Below are 16,081 nucleotides of genomic sequence, written 5' to 3' on the forward strand. Positions count from 1 at the left end.
CGTAGTTCCGGGGCCGAACGAGGCCCGCCAGCCTAACCCCCTGCTCTTGCGCATGCGCGGCCCCGCTGGCCCGAGAAGTTCGTAGCCTTTGTGAGGCAGTGGTGGGAGGTGAGTTGTCGCTCAGGTGTCGGTTCTCTCACTCGGCCTCGGCGGTACCCCTAGATCAGCTCTCTGCACCAATCCGGGCTGGAGTGCGCGCTGGAGGAAGGGACGTCGAGGGCAGGAACGAGGCCCGGGGGCGCGGGACGGGCGGGCGGGTGGGGGGCTTGATCTGCGCGGCGGCCCCTCGGCGGCGGCCCGGGCGCTGGTGCTCCGGCCGCGCGGTCCCCCAGCGGCAGCGCCAGGCGCTAGCGCCCAGCTTCAGGGATGCTTGTCCCGGCTTTCCAGGTGCCAGCTTCGAGGGCCGAGCCGGCTCGGGACGGAGCGAAGCCTTTTGGAGGAGCCCCCCGAGGGGCGGCGGGAAGGAGGACCACGAGGCCTCGGGGCTTCCCGCCCCTCCGCCCCGAGAGGGCTGCGCTGGGGGGAGAGCAGAACCTTCGCGGCCTGGAGGAGGCGGTGACCATGGAGACTGATGTGGCCGAAACGCCCGGGAAGAGAGGTGAGAGGGGCTGGTGTTGAACTTGGGCTGGGGGCCAGGCCGAATCCTTCCTGATGAACGGGAGTCAGTGTTGTCTGACTCCTTTGTTTGGGGACGGACGGGCTCTTCGAGTGAGAGTGGAGAGCTTGCTGTGGGATCCCCCCTCTTCCCACTCCAGCTGGGTGCACAGCAGACCCTCCAAAGCCTCCCTCAAAATGTGAGCGAAATGTTATTAATTGCTGCTGAGGCTTGGGCATAGCCTCTCACTTTGTCTCACACCTTCTTCTCCTGGGTGACTATACCATCCTAGCCTCATCAGTGGGTCCGACGGTTTAGCTTTTTGGTTGGCAAAAGTATCTTCCACATCTTCCCAGTTGGCTCATTGGTAAAGAACCCGCCTGCTAATGCAGGAGACACAGGAAAGAAAGGCTCGAGCCCTGAGTCTTGGGGAAGGAAATGGCAACCCACTTCAGTATTCTTGTCTGGGAAATCCCATAGACAGAGGAGCCTGGCGGGTACAGTCCATGGAGTCGCAGAGAGTGGACACGACTGAGCACGCATGCATTTTCCACACCTGTTTTTCCACTTTGCACAAAAACTCTTTGATTTCGGTAGAGCAGATCCTTTGTCTTACAGAGGAGACACGAGGCATAGGAGTCAGTGACTGGTTTCCAGTTCTCCTAGATCAAGGCTTTCTTGAAGTTTGCTCTGTGACCTACATCAAATCCACGCTCCTCCCCCACCCCTGCTTGTTGGATTTCTAGGTTCTACCCCAGTCTCAAGTAATAATAATTATTTGGAGGTGGGATCCAGCAGTCTGTCTTTGGACTAAGGTTGCAGGGTGATTTCTTTCAGAGCTGTTGAGCCTGTTTTTCCCATGTTAATTTGATGTTGATTAAGCCTGGTGGTGGGGGGACGGTGCAGCGGGGACTTTAATTTCCAGGCTCAGAGGGCGCCCTCTTCCAGGATCTGTTAGGGTAACAGCAGATGAATGAATTGAAGCCCCGAAGAGCAGCGTTCCTGAGATATTTCCAGATTGGGATGCCTTCAGTAGCAGTGTCTGTAAGGAGCACCAGTAGTACAGTGGCAGGAGTTTTAAACTTGCAGATCTGCGTCACGAGATATATTTGGGTCCTATCATGACTGCTTTCTTGTGTTTAGCGCTGCCTCCCCAGGATTCTCCCTTTTCTCAAGAAAACTGCACAGAAGAGGGAGAAGTGGCAGCTTTGCGCCTCACAGCCAGATCGCAGGTGAGTGGAAGTCTCTGCTGATTATTGAAATTCACCTTATCTCTCAAATCGTGGACATGCTCTCTTCTGTTTGAAGTGGAGTTTCTGTGCCCCGCTAGAGCCCATCTGGAGAGCTGAGTTCTGATTCTAAGAGATGACTTGAGTGACTAGTGGATTCGGTGGGAAATATTTTCTACTTCTTCACAGTATCTTGTGCATCTAGTTTTATCACTGAGCAGGCATGGAAGGAGCTTTGCCCTTCTTTAACGTAGCAGCTAATTTCTGTACCTGGTATTTGGAAATGATTTTAAAAGATAGTGTGGTGTACTCTTCTTAAAATGTATGTTTCAATAGGGGGAAACAGCATACACGTGACTGTTAAGTAGGAATTTAAGAGAGCACCTTAAGTGCTGGAGTGAATTATGAACATAATTACTCAGATAGTTCAAAGAAATACCGGAAGAGGAAGCCTGTAGAAGGATTCTAATCAGCCCTCCAAGATGATGAATGCTCAGGTATTTTAGAGGTGAAGTGTTATCAAGTTGCAGCTCACTTTCCAATCTCTCCCTTCCTCAAGGGCTGATATTAAGAATTGTTAATTTGGGACTTCAATGACAGTCCAGTGGTTGAGACTCTACTTCCACTGCAGGAGGCTCAAGTTCAATCCCTGGCCAATGAACTAAGATCCTTTATGCCCTGTGGTGTGGCCAAATATATATATATTAGAATTGTTGGATATAAGTGATAGTTGTAATATATGGGTGATTGGTATAGTCTTTCAGCTTTCTTTGCATGTCCAAAAATTTTTAATTTTTATTAAACTTGGGTAGGAGAAAAGAGTTCTCCCTGATATGTGTCATACCACAACCCAAAGATTCCTCCACTAGCCTCTCTCTTGGCTGCTTTAATCCAGAGTGTGAAAAGTGGGCCTGGCACATTCCTACCGTTTAGCAAAGTGATTTCTCAGGATCCTTGTGGACTTGGTGGCTTCCGTTGGTTTCTTGAATGTCTTATATGAATATTGAAGATGTTATCACTCAAGAAGCTTTTTAAGTTGCAGCTAATGAAAATTCTAACTGGCCTAAGCAAGTTTATTGACAATTATAAGGGAAAAGCCAGGTCTGGCTAAAATTAAGTTCCGACAGTAGCATTAGAACCTGTTTTCTCCATTTCAGTCACCTTTTCTTTTCTCTCTGTGTGTTTTGCGCTCAGTCTTTTCTTATAGTGCAGGCTGGCCCCTAACAAATTTAGGCTTACATCTTCCCATGTTGAAAATCAGAGGAAAAGAACATCTTCCCTTCTGGTAGTTCCAGATTCCAGAAGTACTGAAAGTTAACTCTAATGGGTATTATACCCTTCCTTGGACCATTATTGACCAAATCTGAGTGTGATGATCAGAGTGTAGACCTGAGCACACACATGTAAACCTGTATCCCACCTGTGGGTTAGAGGTGAGCTAGTACTGCCTGAACTGCGTGGACTAAACGTGGCCGGTATGGCAGCCAGAGGACAGTCAGGGTATAAGCACCAGAAGAAGGGTGAATGCTTAATACATTTCAACAAGAGACTAGTTTCGAGAGTTGTTACAGCTTCAGGATGGATTAAACCTTTTATGGAAATTTTGAAAATTCTCTGTGTGTCCTTTTTGTATTGCATTAGATTTTGTTTGATGCTAATATTGCAACTGTCTGTCTTATTAGAATTTGCCTGGGCTGTGAATCTTTTTTTAATGTTTTAAAATTTTGCTCACAGTAACCAGGTGAAAGGCACAGACATGTATAACTATAAAAGTATGTTATGCGTACTAACCTCACCAAGTTGTTTGCTACCTCTCCCTACTGAGGATAACAGTTTGGTATGTATTTTTCCATATGTTTCCCTTGAACTTGAACTACTGTATTCAGACATGTAGTATACTATGTTTCCTTCCGTTTCTCCACCCACCCACCCAGTCCCCAACTTTGGGGGTTTTGTCTGGATCTCTTTTTCTGAAAAGAGGATGTGTCTGTTTTAAGAAACCTTTTTATAAGGGAAATGAATTTATTCATATTAATATAATTACTTGTGTGTTTCACATTTTTGTTGCTGTGTGATTTTTGTAATTCTGTTTACTGTGCTTTCTCCTCCTATATTTTTTCTGCCTTTTGTGCAGTAGTTTGCATTTTGTTTTTCTGATTTTTTGTTTGTTTGTTTTTCTGATTTTTTTTTTTTAATGGTTTAGAAGTTAATTTCCACTGTCAGTTTAGCTATAGATAGGCAGATTGGAGGATCAAAGTCATTTTTTCTCATAGTATCTTGTTTACTTAGTAGCTTATTAATGATTTTTACATTTTCTAAGGATGATTCCTATATTTTTTTAAGTCTCTAAGATTAGTTCCATTTTGGTAAACTTTATTTGAAATAATTGGAGACTTATGTAGCAAGTGGTAGAAAGATTTCTCATGTATGTACTCCATTCAGATTCTCCAGGATTTAACATTTCACTTCATTTATTACTTTCTTTTTCCAGAATCAGGAAGTTGATGTTGTTACAGTACTATAACATACTGCTCTTATTCATGTTTCCCAGTCCCTTATTTTCCTTGATTTTCTTCCCCTTAATTTCTGCTTCTATCCTGTAATTCCTTCTGTTTCCCCTCATTCTGTCTCTAATTGACTTGTATGCTGTGTTCACTTAATTACACTAATTTTTTAAATGAAATGGAAGTGTTTCTTCGGACACTTTTAGCCTTATGACATTGATTTTTGCCTTTTATTTCATTATTGTTTTGAAATTTTAATATTTTTGTAATTAATTTTTTAAATTACCATCAGTTATTGCTTTTTCATTTCTGTTTTGAAATTTATTAACATTTACTTTGTTACTTTTGCAAATGCTTTATGGATATTTAAATAGAAGTTGTTTTCTATCAAGTTATAGCATTTGGTATATTTATTTCAACAACCTAGAATATTATTCCCATTCTCTATCACTTAAAGAGAAACGTTCGGTACTGGTATGTGTCTTTTTCCAATGAGTTTTTGTATTTTGTGTGTTAGATAAACTCAGTCCTAAGGTGTTTACATATGAACATTTACATTTTATATCTGTACCCTTTCTTAATCTGTTGATGTCATTTTCCAGTTTAATGCTTCTTGCTTTGAATTGATTCCGTGCTTCACTGAGCTTGTCCAGTCACAAGTTCTGTGTAAATTATCTTTCAAATTTTTTATTGGGGACTCACAAGGAGAATTATACAGATGTGCTTTTTGTCTCTGCCTGTATTTCATTTACTTTGCCAAACTGTTTTATTGATTCATTGGTTCCTGTTTTAACTCTTTATTCCCCAGAAAAAATGATAGTCTCTCAGTGCAGAAACCATGGTCTTCCTTTGATTCTCATGTTGGATCTTGGACAGTGTGCCTGGCACATAATTGTTGCCCAGCGACTTTACATGGAAAGTCCAGAACACGTGAGAATGCTTGTCTCTTACTGCAGTCATTCCCCCTGTTAAATACATCTACGCACTTAACTCCAGGACCAGCAGAAACTGAGAGGTGATAGGGAGACTGCGGAGAGACGGATGGTGAACAGAAGTATGTTTTGTGTCTTAGGCATCAGTGACCTTCAAGGATGTGGCCATGGACTTTACCCCAGAGGAGTGGGGGAGGCTGGATCCCACCCAGAGGGACGTGATGCTGGAGAACTACAGGAACCTGGTCTCACTCTGTAAGGACAGACTCTCATTGTGACTCCTGACCTGCTTATGGGGACCTCACTGTTTTATTGGCAGTGAAGTAGCTTAACAAAGCCAGAAATATGTAAAGTGTTGGTCCCTTTGGGCCCAGAGAGAATCTGTTTATGCTCTAGGGTCTTGGTGAAATGTCTGGGCTTGTTTTCTTTTATTAGGAGTCTTTGGATTCAGGTGACAGAAACTGAATTCAGACTAGCTTGAAAGGGAATCAGATACGGTGTCAGGATAATTCCTGCTTATATTTTAATGACGTGCCATAGGTTTGCCTGAATCTCCCTGTGGGCAGAGATGGCCTTTGGCCTCTCTAGTGTTACGTTGTTCTTCCAGTGATAGAGCTGAGGAAAGAAAGAGGGCTTCTGTCCTGGGAGTTTCATCAGATAGGCTCATGTATCCATCATGAGACAGTACTCAAGCCAGGGAAATAGAGAACACTCTGGCCAGTTTGGATCCTGTGTCCACCTCTGTGTGGTGTGTTTGTGTGCAAGTGTGTGCATGCACACACATACATGTACATGTATTATTCATATGAGGAGTGGAAGGAAGTATCTTAGTTCCTCCCAAATCTCATGTAATAAATTCAATAAGAAAGTGGGTTCTAGTAACTGAAGCAAAAAGAAAGGAAAACATCAGAAACAACTAGTCATAGACCCCCAGGCTCATGGTGCTGCTGCAGGGGTCCCACTTCACCCAGCTCTTTGCCTAAGCTGAGGACTGATGAGCAGTGTCTCCCTGGGGACTCCTGTAATAAACAAGTGAGAAATTCTTTTTTTTTTTTTCCATTTTTTACAGGCTAAATGTTTGTCTTTTCAAATGCATGTGACTCCTTACTGTGCCCAGACTCCTGCTGCACATGTTTTAAGCTTCGTTTATAGGCTTCCACCTCCCTCATTCCAGAACTTCCTATGGTGTCTTGTCTTTGTGGATCCAAGGGTTGGGACTGTGCTCTGGGACACAGCTTTATACCCATCACCAAGAGCTAAGTTCCTTTTTTTTTCTAATGAGCAGGGCTTCCGGTTTCCAAACCTGAGAACCACAGTTTGGAGAATGGAAAAGAACCACTGCTGCTTGAGAGAAAAGCCCCCAAAAGCAGCTGCTCAGGTGAGTCAGATAGATGGGGGTCTCCAGAAAGAACAATCCCATGGTGGTTTGTTAAGTGGTCCAGTAGTTAAGACTCCTTGCTTACAATGCAGAAGCCATGGGTCTAATCACTAGTCAAAGTACTAAGATCCTGCATGCTGTCTCTACTTGTTTATGTCAGAGATGCTACAGTACAACATGTCGAAAACTGAATGCCTGGTATGTGCCCAAATTCTCCATCCCCCTAACAGGATCCTCTTCCAATAATTATATTAATAACACTCGCTGCTTATCAAATTGTACGTCAGAAATCTGAACAATCTTTACATAACCCTTTCGCCTTTATCCAGTTCGTCCTTGTGTTTATCTGATCACTTCTAAGTATTTCCTCATCATTAACATCCCTCGTCTCCCTTTCATCTGAGGCCATCTCCCTGACTCCTGTAAACTCCTTACCCCTGTAAACTCCATTCTTCATGTGACAGTGAGTGATGTTTTCAAAATGCAAGTCTGATGGCGGTCACCCTTTTGCTTAGGACTTGTCCATGGCTTCCCGTTGCTCTTTGGATGACAGCCAAAATCCTAGAGGCCTATAGACGCTCGTAAAATCTGTACCTTACTCATAATATCCAGTCCTGCTTCATATCTACTTTCCCTCTGATTTTGTACCTTATCTTAGCAACTCTTAATGGTTTTAGCGTCATTGAACCTATTTAACTCCCCAAATTGTTGAGAATCCTAGCAAGCTTTTGTTTATGTGGGTTATATCTACCAGTAGTTACCATATTAGAAATTAAAAGTGAGAAAGATTTTAAACTATCATGATTAATTTAGAAATAACAATTATAAACCCATTGCATGTTAACACAAATAACACAATTTAAATAAAAATTATTTCTCTACAACAAAAATTATTGAAAAGAATGGCATTGTTTTACATTTTTGCAGGTCTTTTTGTATATGGCTAATAGAGGACAGCTTTGTAATTACATCTGCTTCTGAATGCAGCTTGATGTGATGCATTGTTTTGGTTGGCCTGTACGAAGAATATTGCCTCACGCCAATATTTAGTTAGAAGACATAGGAGTATTTTATAGCCTTTTGAGAAAATTTTGGCTTTTCTCTTGATTATACACCAAAATTGGGCAAGCAGTAGTTTCCTAAAGGTTAGGTGCAAGGTGCATCTGAAACCATATCCATGAACTTTTCATACTCTTAAAATCTATTGATCTTTTGGAAAATTTTGTTTACTGAGTTAGGCAGATCTTCCAAATACTGACACATTATGCAATATTTTAAAAGCACAATTTTCAGTATCACCACTGACCTTATCAGAAAAGCCTTTAAGTATTAGGAAACTATCAAGCTCTCAGTGGGAGTTAAAAGTTTTCCAAAATTCTAATTTCTGCCTAAAAGCTCACATTTTTTCAAATACTGTCAGTTGTTTTCTTTGAAATGGTAGGCTCATCTTTTTTTCAGTTCTGAGAGAATATCTGCCAGATACCCAACATAGATAACATAGTTTGCCAGTCATTCTTTCAAGTAAAAGTGCTAGTCTATTTAAAAAGGAAAAAATGACTGATTCCACAATGGATGGTTTTCCTCAAGACAAGCACCATATTTTGATATAAGTGGACTTGCATTATGAATATTTCCTATTTCATCATCTAGAATGTTAAAAAGGCGTGTAGTCAAAGTTTAATAGATTAAAATTAATTTATTAAATTAATAATGTTTCCTGTTGTTTCCATAGACATTTTTAGGTGAAACTGGCTCCCCCCCTGCTTAACTGAGAGTACACAGTAGGGGAAAATGTAACAGCTACTAGTACATCTGGTGTTTTGTCCTGATTTGTGCCTAAGTTGTGGGCAGTTTCACCACCATTACTTTTGCAACATAAATGCAAATGTCAAGACAATGAAAAAGGCCAATAAGATCCAAGTATTATTTTGAAAAGTTTTGAACCTAGAGACTCCCAGAGATCCACAGACCACACTTTGAAATCACTGCCCATACTAGCCTTATATCAATTCATATTTTACAAACAACTTATGTAGCACCTATGCTGTATCAGGGTCCTCAGTGTTTTATAAATATCCTCATTTAATGCTCCTTGAGGTAGGTGTTGTTTTTATTCTTCATGAAGCAGATACTGGTTTTGCCCCAGCTTACAGATAAGGAAGCTAAAGTAGAAAAGTTAAATAACTTGGGCCAGGTCACATGGCTGGAAGTGGCAGAGCTGGTTTTAAATTCATGCATTCTTATTTCAGAGTCCATGCTGTCAACTGCTGTGCTCTTCCTAAGTGCTGCCTCTCACCTTGGGGCTTCTGTACATATCATTTCCTCTACCTGGAAGGCTCACCTCTGCATCTGTACCTGTTACCTGCAACACTCACCTGGACCCCAGCCCCACTTGGATTTCAGCTCAGTGATTTACCTTCTCAGGGAGGACCCCACCCCCCATCCCCCTGGATTCCCCTTATAATCTTTCACAGCATCACTTGCCTTTTATTTCTTACTAAGGTGCATTTTTTATATGTATTCATGGACGTCAGACTAAATTTTTTTCTCCCCTTGTGTACATAGGTACTGTTTGTTTTTCCCCAGAGCCTAGCATATCCAATAGATAATCGTTGAATGAACAGATAGATGAGTAAATAAATGAACAAAGTTCATCTGGCTGTGTGGAATGAGACAGATCTTACTTGTCTTCTGAATGTTTAATAAGTCACAGGACCATTTGCTTTAAAAACCAATTATTTTAGTTCACTGACTGAAATTCCACCTTTGTATTGTCCTTAATTCCTTTATATACTTGATTTTGTTTCTGAAATTGCTCTTCTGTTTCATTTTTTGTTGTTTGTTATTGTTTAGTGGCTAAATCATATCTCTTTTGCGACCCCATTAACCCACCAGGCTTCTCTGTCCATGGGCTTTCCCAGGTAAGAATACTTGAGTGGGTTGCCATTTACTCCTCCAGAAGATCTTCCCAACCCAGGGATTGAACCCGTGTCTCCTTCATTTCAGACAGATTCTTCACCACTGAGCCACCTGGGAAGTCCACCTATCAAGCTACCAGACTTTTTTTTTTCTACCAGACCTTTTTTTAGGCAACCAAGAATTTATCTGGTCAAATGGATTTCACTGAACTATTTATTTATTCTTTGGAACTATACTCTTTATAAATTATTTTGGCTTTATAATTTCATATTTAACATAAAAATTCTAATAGATGTATAGTAGATATATTCAGAGAGGTTGGCTACTGTCCCTGTTCTCTTGTATTCTGTTGCTCTCTCTGTAGGTAATCTTATTTACTAGTATTTCATGTATCTGTCCTTGATTTTGGAAAATGTAACCAAGTATGTTGATAATATCTATATCTCTCAAAGTAGCAAACCAAACACACTCCTTTCTAGTTTGCTGGGGGGGTTTTTGTTTTGTTTTGTTTTTATTTATTTATTTCACTTTACAATATTGTATTGGTTTTGCCATACATTGACTTGAATCCACCATGAGTGTACATGTGTTCCCCATCCTGAGCTGGGGTTTTTTAAGTCTATTTAATGTATCCTGTAGATCACCTCCTAGCAATTATGTAGTGATCAATCTATTTTTTTAAGTTGCACATACTCCATTGTGTGTATACACCATGATTTAATCAGTTCTCTATAGTAGAATATTTGAGATGTTACCAGTTTTGCTACCTCAATTAGTGTTGTAATGTTTAGCCTTGTGCAGGTATAATTTAATATATTTGCCATTATATCTTAGGGAGGTCATAGATTTTTGAATAGAGACATTATAAATGCATTCTTAGGGGAGATTTTAAACTGAAAATGGAGTGCATAGTAGGATTGAGTAAGGCTGGGTGACTGGAAACTTAGAAGTCATCACTGTGCCTGCACCAAGGTGGTGACTGCCTGGCTGTTTCTGATAGATAGCACTTGATGTTCTGTTAGAGGCTGTTCCTCCCCTGTCCTGATCTGGGATACTCATTTCCTGCTCATCCAGCAATATAGCACTTCCTCTCCATCCCTCCTCTTGTCTTTCTGGTCATCTTTTGCCCTATTCTGCCTCCTGGGTCAGATTGTGTACTGATTTATCTGCATAACTCTGTACTTTCATTCCCCTCCATTTGCTTCTCTTTGCAAATCATCTTCCAAGAGTCAAATCCACTTCCTCATTGAAGCTGTGCCTTTCACCTTCATTAACTCTGACCCATTACAGAACTGCCATTTTGTCAAAACTCAGAAGACGAAGGAAATTTACATTTCCAATTTCTTTCAGACTCGGAGACTAGTCCCAGAAGCAAGCATTCAACTTCAGTGCAAGATTTTTCCAAAGAAGAATCATGCCAGGTTGCAGTCATAGACAGGCTGACAAGGGACAGTGTCTGTGACTCCAGCACAGAAACAACTCTTGACTGTGAAGACTGGTTGGAGAATCAGCAGGGAAGTCAGGAGAGACACTGGAGAGGAATGTTCACCCACATGAATTCACTCCCAGAAGAGAGAGCCCCTGAGCACGACGTTTACTGGAAAACCCTAGGCCAGAAGTCAGTCCTTCTCACTCAAGACAGAGTTCCCAAAGGACCCTATGCTTTCCACACCCTCGAAAAAAGACTGAAACAGAAATCTACCTTAATGAAAAAGCAGAGGACCTATAAAGAAAAGAAACCTCATAAATGCAATGACTGTGGTGAACTCTTTACTTACCACTCAGTGCTTATTCGACACCAGAGGGTCCATACAGGGGAGAAGCCCTACAGCTGTGCAGACTGTGGGAAATCTTTCAGCCACAGGGCTAATTTAACCAAACATCAGAGAACTCACACAAGAATTCTCTTTGAGTGCAGTGAGTGCAAAAAAGCCTTCACCGAGAGTGCATCCCTTGCCATTCATCAGAGGATTCACATTGGAGAGAGACCGTATGAGTGTGGCGAGTGTGGGAAAGGCTTTAATCGAAGCACCCACCTTGTGCAGCACCAGCTGATCCACACGGGGGTGAAGCCCTATGAATGTAACGAGTGTGATAAAGCCTTCATTCATTCCTCAGCACTCATTAAACATCAAAGAACTCACACTGGAGAGAAACCTTACAAATGCCAGGAGTGTGGGAAAGCCTTTAGCCACTGCTCGTCGCTTACCAAACATCAGAGGGTTCACACTGGAGAAAAACCCTATGAGTGCAGCGAATGTGGAAAGACCTTCAGTCAGAGCACACATCTTGTCCAGCATCAAAGGATTCACACAGGAGAGAAACCCTACGAGTGTCACGAGTGTGGGAAAACCTTCAGCCGGAGCTCCAATTTCGCTAAACATCAAAGAATTCATATTGGCAAGAAACCATACAAATGTAACGAGTGTAGCAAAGCCTTCATTCATTCGTCAGCCCTTATTCAACACCAGAGAACTCATACTGGGGAGAAACCCTACAGGTGTAACGAGTGTGGGAAGAGCTTTAAGTGCAGTTCATCCCTCATCAGACATCAAAGGATTCACATGGAAGAGCAGCCCTGAAAAATTACTTGAGTGCAAAGGAATGTAAGTTGGTGTTATTGCTGTGTTAAATACCTGAGTGGTTTAGGAGGAAGACCCAAAAAATGCTGCCTGAGAAACAGTTCTGTGTGCATCTAATTCTACTCACATAACACAGTAGTTTTGAGCCATAAACAGAATGTTTCTTCTATCCATTGATTTGATCATTCTGAATGCTTCCAGCCAGAAATCTCAAAAGTTGATCCCTAAACCACCATCCCACTACCCATAATGCTCTTTTGTAGAAATTTAGAAAGTCCTTGGCAGTGGATAGCAATACAGTCATTGTGAAGTCCAGTTCCCCCTCTTTGTCATGCCAAAGCCTGTTACTCCATCTCACTGTGTAAGAACATCCTTATCTTGTAGGTGAGGCTGAGGGTTCATATCCTCAATTATCAGGAAGACACAGAGCTGTTTATTTTCAAATCCAAAGTGGACACCCAGCTATCTGGAAAATGTCGTTTCTTTTACATTAACTATAAAAATTTAAAGATTAGAGTTGAAATACACTCTGGCTTCCCTCCCAGCCCCAAAGGCTGCTGTCTCAATTGATGAACAAATGGGGTCTGAGTTATGCCCACATGGATTAGGCGGACACTTAGATGGTTATTACCCCTCTGCTGGGTACATCCTCACTTCACACTTCTTGGAAGTGACCTTGAGATAGAGAAAGAGTTGGAACGTTAACTGTAGTTTTTTTTCAGGTCCCTCTTTCCTTATCTTTGACATTGAATGAATCCTTGGTTTTCTGTACTACAGAATTAGGGAGATTTCACTCCTTTACCTCATTCTGCTGTGTGTAAAGTAAGTTTTGTCACTTTGAGAAAAAGCCCCTGGGATATGGAGAGTCTAGAAAGTTGACTGATTCAGTGTGCTGTTCCATTTAGAGCCCCAGGCAAGAAGAAGACCTGGAGCAAGCAGCTCCAAGGCACAAGAAATATATCCTCAGACCTCATGTTATGCACATTTTTTTATCGTCGTTCTGTGTATTGGTCTTTGTCATATCCCGGAGCCCTGGAGAAGGTAGAAAAGGCAAAGAGCCACGCTGATCTTGACATAAGTTACATGGGTGACCAAAGACCTTGTAGTGGGAGGAAACACAAAAGCAAGAGTTCAAATAAATATTTAGCAGGACACCACACAAATGTCTTGTTATAGACTTTTTAAAATTGTTACAGAGACTGAAAAGATGATTATAGAAAAGAAAGAGGAAACATTTGCAGATTTCCTCTCTCTTCTCCTAAATCCTGTCCTTGATGAACACTCAACAGCCAGCCCACGCTTTTCCCCTCCACGTTATCCCCATTACTCCTTAGAGTTCTCATCATTGCCTCCGTATACCTTAGTTCTATCATTGAGGAAAAGGAGAGGAAGAGTTTAAAGTGGGGGTAATAGAGATCAAGGTCAGGTCTAAAGCCAGCAATAATGGAAACCAAAACAATAGGAAATAGAGTGTAAAGGACTAAGGACAGGCTTTTTTTTTTTTAAATCATTTAAAGAGCTGGAACTCTTGAGAGATGAAACTAGGAGAATGGCTGACATAGGACAAAATAAAGGAGCTCAGCCCTCATCACTTGATACCTGGATTAACAACCTGAAGCAGGAATTGACAAACTGGCCTGGACCCACCACCTTGTTCTGTAAATAGTGTTTAATTGGAACTGGGCCTCACTCATTATTTACATGTCATGTGTAGCTATTTTTGTACTAAAATAGTGGAGTTAAGTAGTTAAGGCAGAGATTTCATGTCCCAGAAAGCCTAAAACACTTGCTGTTTCTCAACATCCCAGGTGTTTGAGAAGTTCGTTCATGATCTGGTGGCCAATACTTGGCTAACACAAGATTAGTGGGCTTGAATTCTGTCACCTCCACTTGGCAATTAATCATGTGACTTTAAAAAGGTACTTCTTTCTGAGCCCCAGTCTTATCTGTAGAATGGGAACAGGTCATCCCTCTCTCAAGGCTGTTGTGAGGATAAGACTGCAGGTAGAGAATCTGGCACACAATTACTCTTTTCTCTCATGAGTTTTCAGGAGCCCCCACATAAGCTAACATCCACGAATGCTCAAGTTCCTTACAGAAAATAATGTAGTACAGTTGGCCCTCCGTTTCTGAGGCTTTGCCTTCTCAGGTTCAACCAACCATGGATGGAAATTTGTGTCCACGGTTGGTTGAATCTGCTGATGCAAAACAAAATAGAGGACAGGTTGTATTTATTAAAAACATGCATGTAAGTGGACCTGTGAAGTTCAAACCTGTGCTATTCAAGGAAGGATTGACAACATATTTTAATGAAGTGGTGAGTCAGTTTAGTCTGCTGTAGTGAAATGTCACTAAGTGATTTGTTTATAAACAACTGTCTCACAGTTCTGGAGACTGGAAAGTCCAGGATCAAGACCCTGGTAGGATGTCTGATGAAGCCCCTTCCTGGTCCACAGATGGCCGTCTGTTTGCTGTGTCCTTCCATGGTGGAAGGGCTGGGGAGCTCTCTGGGGCGTCCTTTATGAGGACATGTTTGTGAGTCTATGTTTCATGAGTTCTGTTTGTGAGGACTGCCCTCATGACCTCATCACCTCCCAAAGGTCCCACTTCCAAATACCAGCACTTTGGGGATTAGGTTTCATCGTGAATTGGGGGGTGGGGGTGGGGACACAAACATTCTATTAACAAGTGGCTGAGCATCAATCAGAATTAGTGTGTTTTCCCTTTGTTTATTGATCTGGAGGTGACCACCCTGCTCCCAGCACATGGTAGATAAGGGCTTCACAACTGTCTGCTCTTGCTCCATCCCACACAGCCTCCTGGAGACCTCGTGGAATCTGTCTTTTTTCATCTAAGTATCACATAACCAGGAGCTGTACCGTATGTCTTGTAACTGCAGTTTAGCGTCAAGGGACTTACTCTTAAGATAGTTTTACTAAGAGCTCTGGCCCTTTTCATATCAGTATTTGTTTTTATGCTTAAGAGTTTAATCTGACTGCGTGTTTGTACTCCCATGGGAATCTTGGAGATTTTAGTGTCCTGCTTTTCAAATGTTTTTGATAATCTGTAAACTAAATTTGATTGTTCTTATTGGCCCACTGTCAATAAAGATATTGTTTGTATATTTGTTGTCAGAAACTTTTGTAAAATGCTTTTAAATTCTCACTTAAGCATGTTTTGAGAGGTAAAGAAAGACCAACTATAAAATATCTCCACATCATTCAGGAAACCAATTGCATTTCTAATTGTTCACCTGTGCTTAATAACCTCTATCCTAGAGAAGGTGAAAGAGCTGAGGAAGATTATTCCTACCAAGTGGTGCTCAGGCCAAGTATATCCCTCACTTCGGAGTGATGGGCAGACCAGGGAGGGAAGGACTTCATGTGAAAAGTACAATTAAAACTAAGCCAAATATGTTGTTGGGCCAGACACAGAATAATCCATACATACTAAATGCACGTGTTTATAACACACGGGATACTAATCTGTGGGGTTGAAAAGTAGATGATCCTTAGCTTTGGCAGGACAGAATGGGTAGTGCTTATGGAGGTTGAGGAGAGGAGCCTCTGAGTTGCTAGTTTTATTCTATTTTCTTACACTGTGTTGTAGTTACAAAGGTGTGTTCAGTTGCTCAGTCGTGTTCGACTCTGCGACCCCATGAATTGCAGCACACCAGGCCTCCCTGTCCATCACCAACTCCTAGAGTTCACTCAGACTCGTCCATCGAATCGGTGATGCCATCCAGCCATCTCATCCTCTGTCGTCCCCTTCTCCTGCCCCCAATCCCTCCCAGCATCAGAGTCTTTTCCAATGAGTCAGATCTTCACGTGAGGTGGCCAAAGTACTGGCGTTTCAGCTTTAGCATCATTCCTTCCAAAGAACACCCAGGACTGATTTCCTTTAGAGTGGACTGATTGGATCTCCTTGCAGTCCAAGGGACTC

General features: G+C 41.9%; 1 protein-coding gene across 2 annotated transcripts; it reads left to right on the forward strand.

Moving 5' to 3' along the window:
- The first annotated feature begins 72 nt into the window (after nucleotides 1–72).
- ZNF286A (zinc finger protein 286A) lies at nucleotides 73–15,261 on the forward strand. Of its 2 annotated transcripts, XM_010816055.3 has the most exons (6): nucleotides 73–108; nucleotides 388–598; nucleotides 1,739–1,827; nucleotides 5,401–5,515; nucleotides 6,546–6,638; nucleotides 10,908–15,261. In XM_010816055.3, exons 2-6 carry the CDS (start codon nucleotides 562–564, stop codon nucleotides 12,137–12,139), a joined length of 1,566 nt encoding a protein of 521 aa, XP_010814357.1. In that variant the 5' UTR covers nucleotides 73–108; nucleotides 388–561; the 3' UTR covers nucleotides 12,140–15,261.
- Nucleotides 15,262–16,081: the final 820 nt, after the last annotated feature.

This window comes from Bos taurus, chromosome 19 (genome assembly GCF_002263795.3).
Source record: "Bos taurus isolate L1 Dominette 01449 registration number 42190680 breed Hereford chromosome 19, ARS-UCD2.0, whole genome shotgun sequence".
Lineage (NCBI taxonomy): Eukaryota > Metazoa > Chordata > Mammalia > Artiodactyla > Bovidae > Bos > Bos taurus.